General features: G+C 58.3%; 1 protein-coding gene across 1 annotated transcript in view; it reads left to right on the top strand.

Moving 5' to 3' along the window:
- The window catches only part of VAX1 (ventral anterior homeobox 1), a 3,611-nt gene that overhangs the window by 721 nt on the left and 364 nt on the right, over positions 1-2,526 (top strand). The window contains exons 2-3 of the mRNA XM_030886010.1: positions 383-570; positions 2,294-2,526. The exon at positions 2,294-2,526 is cut by the window's right edge and continues 364 nt beyond it. Coding sequence (XP_030741870.1) covers positions 383-570; positions 2,294-2,526 — 421 coding nt within the window. The remainder of the gene's footprint in view (positions 1-382; positions 571-2,293) is intronic.

The following is a 2,526-nucleotide window of genomic DNA, read 5'->3' on the forward strand; positions in this document are numbered from 1 at the left end:
CTGGGTCCCTCTTTCGGTCGCGGGGGCTCGAGAGGGTAAATCCTCCGCAGAAGCGGGCCAGCAGGGCTAGGCCGGCCAGCGGGGAGAACCCTCAGGCTACAGGGGACCCGGACTGTGACGCGGTGCATCCCCGGCCTGTTCAGAATTGATTTTCCCCCCACCTCTACTGCTTGGGACTTACAAGACAGAGTCACCCGCCTCCCGCCCCCCTTTAACGTTGTGGAGTTAGCCTTCTAGCCCCCCAAACATACACGCAGTCTTGGCACCTGGCTGTTGCCTGCACCCCCTGCCCGGTGACTGCAACGGGAGGGACCGCGTTCCATAAGCCAATTCTGCCCGGAGAGGAAAGGATGCTGGCGGCTGACGCCTCCCCTTCCCTCAGATGCCAAAGGGTCCATCCGAGAGATCATCCTGCCCAAGGGCCTGGACCTGGACCGGCCCAAGAGGACGCGCACATCCTTCACGGCAGAGCAGCTGTACCGACTGGAGATGGAGTTCCAGCGTTGCCAGTACGTGGTGGGCCGCGAGAGGACCGAGCTCGCCCGCCAGCTCAACCTCTCAGAGACCCAGGTATCCTAGGGCCGCTGCCCTTCCCACCCCCCACCCCCGGCTACACTTCCTCCCCACCACCTGGCCAGGCACAGGCTCCTCAGACTCCTGGGACAGCCCGAGGGGTGTGGGGAGGATGGAGAGAAAGGCTTTGTCCTCTTTGCAGAGCCATTTGTTCCCCAACCCAGGCACCTAAGAATCGCCCTCCTCTGCCTGGCCAGAAGGCCTCACATTTTGTTTTTCTGAATTCTTTGGGGACTCTGGTCTCAAGTATTCTCTGCTTGCTTTTTGCTCTGCACAGAACTGATTTTTGCCCGTGCCCAGTACCTGTTTGGGCCATATTTCCAGGCACCCCCACCCACCCACACGGTGTCTAGGCCCATTCTTCAGCAAGTGGGACAGGGACCCACATGCACTGGCAGGTAACTCCTAAAGATTACGACCATGTGAGGAGGCTGCCCTGGCCCTGGACGTTGCTGTGGGTACCTGGAGAGCCCTGTCTTCTGTGCCAGCGTTGTGTGAGCTATCGGAGAGGTCAGAGATCTAAGGTCCCAGGACCTGGCCCTCTGGACTGTGCTTTCTGTTCATGTCTGCACCAAGCCACTGGAGATGGCCTGGGAAGCCCTGGGCCCTGGGGGCACTTTGGAGGTCTTCAAAGGCTGGGCCAGGGCGACCCAGGGAAGGAAGCCCTCTATCTGTGGATCAGCCCCAAAACCTGTCGGGAGCATTTTTAGGTCTGGATTTGGGGTGAAAACTGAGGACGGCAGGCAGAATAGATAGGATGTTCTCTTCCAGTTTGAGTTGATATTGTGCCTTGTTGATCCTGTACCCTGTTCATCCTAGTTTATAAAATTCCAGACCACACATAGTTTCACTGTCACTGCCCAATTCTGTCCTGGGCTACCAGCGAGGTCTTCAGGGGACAGAGGAAGAAGAAAAAGTGAGCGGTGAGGAGAACGCCCTAGAGAGAATTAAGTGCACCTGTCTCCTAACGCCCTCTCATGATCCTTAAGTTCACAAAATCCTACCCAAGCCCCACTCCATTTCAATTTTCAGCTCCGGGGAGTTAATGGGTTCTATTTTGGAGAGCAGTAGCGGGATCAATCAAGAGAACCACTCCAACCTTCTTGCCCGGCTAGCAAGGAGGTGGAGAAAGTATGTTCTTCTAAGCCATGTTCTGCTAATCATCCCTTCCCTGGCCACCTGTCCGCTGGGATGGTCAAATTCGATCCCAGCAAACAGGAACCAGCCTGCAGCCTGCAGCAGAAGCCTGCTTCACTAGGACCCTGGGTCCAGAAAGGACTAGAAGCACTTGTGCCAATCTTCTCCACTGCCACTTCCTGCTTCTCAAACAGCTAACTCCAAGGGGGTGGGGGGGGGAGTACACCCTGTCTCTGAATCTGGCTTCAGGCCTTGCTGATCCCATCTCTGTGAATCCCAAGCTCTGCTACCATTAGCAGGATATGGCTCCTGAAAGCCTCATGGCCTTCCTTGCAGTTAAGAGTCTTGGGCATTTTTTATTCCTTTGCTATTTGAAACCGACCAGGCCTGGACCTGCTTGGAAGTGCAGACTAGCAGAGCTGTGATGGGCTCAGGGTGGCCCAGCCTCCCCTTAGCTCCTGGGCCTGGACCGCTCTACTTCATGGAGGGGCTGGGAAAGGGCCCTTGAGTCCCCAAGCCCGGTGTCCCTGAAGTGTGCCTCCCTTCAATCCCTCTCTCATCGTCCCTGCTCTTCTGCGCGCAGGTGAAGGTCTGGTTCCAGAACCGGCGCACGAAGCAGAAGAAGGACCAGGGCAAGGACTCAGAGCTGCGCTCTGTGGTGTCAGAGACGGCGGCCACGTGCAGCGTGCTGAGGTTGCTGGAGCAGGGCCGCCTGCTATCGCCCCCGGGCTTGCCCGCGTTGTTGCCGCCCTGCGCCACGGGCGCGCTCGGCTCCGCGCTGCGCGGCCCCAGCCTGCCCGCCCTGGGCGCTGGCGC

The sequence above is a fragment of the Echinops telfairi genome, unplaced genomic scaffold, assembly GCF_000313985.2.
Source record: "Echinops telfairi isolate 266 unplaced genomic scaffold, ASM31398v2 ScPeMD7_70;HRSCAF=299, whole genome shotgun sequence".
Classification (NCBI taxonomy): Eukaryota; Metazoa; Chordata; class Mammalia; order Afrosoricida; family Tenrecidae; genus Echinops; species Echinops telfairi.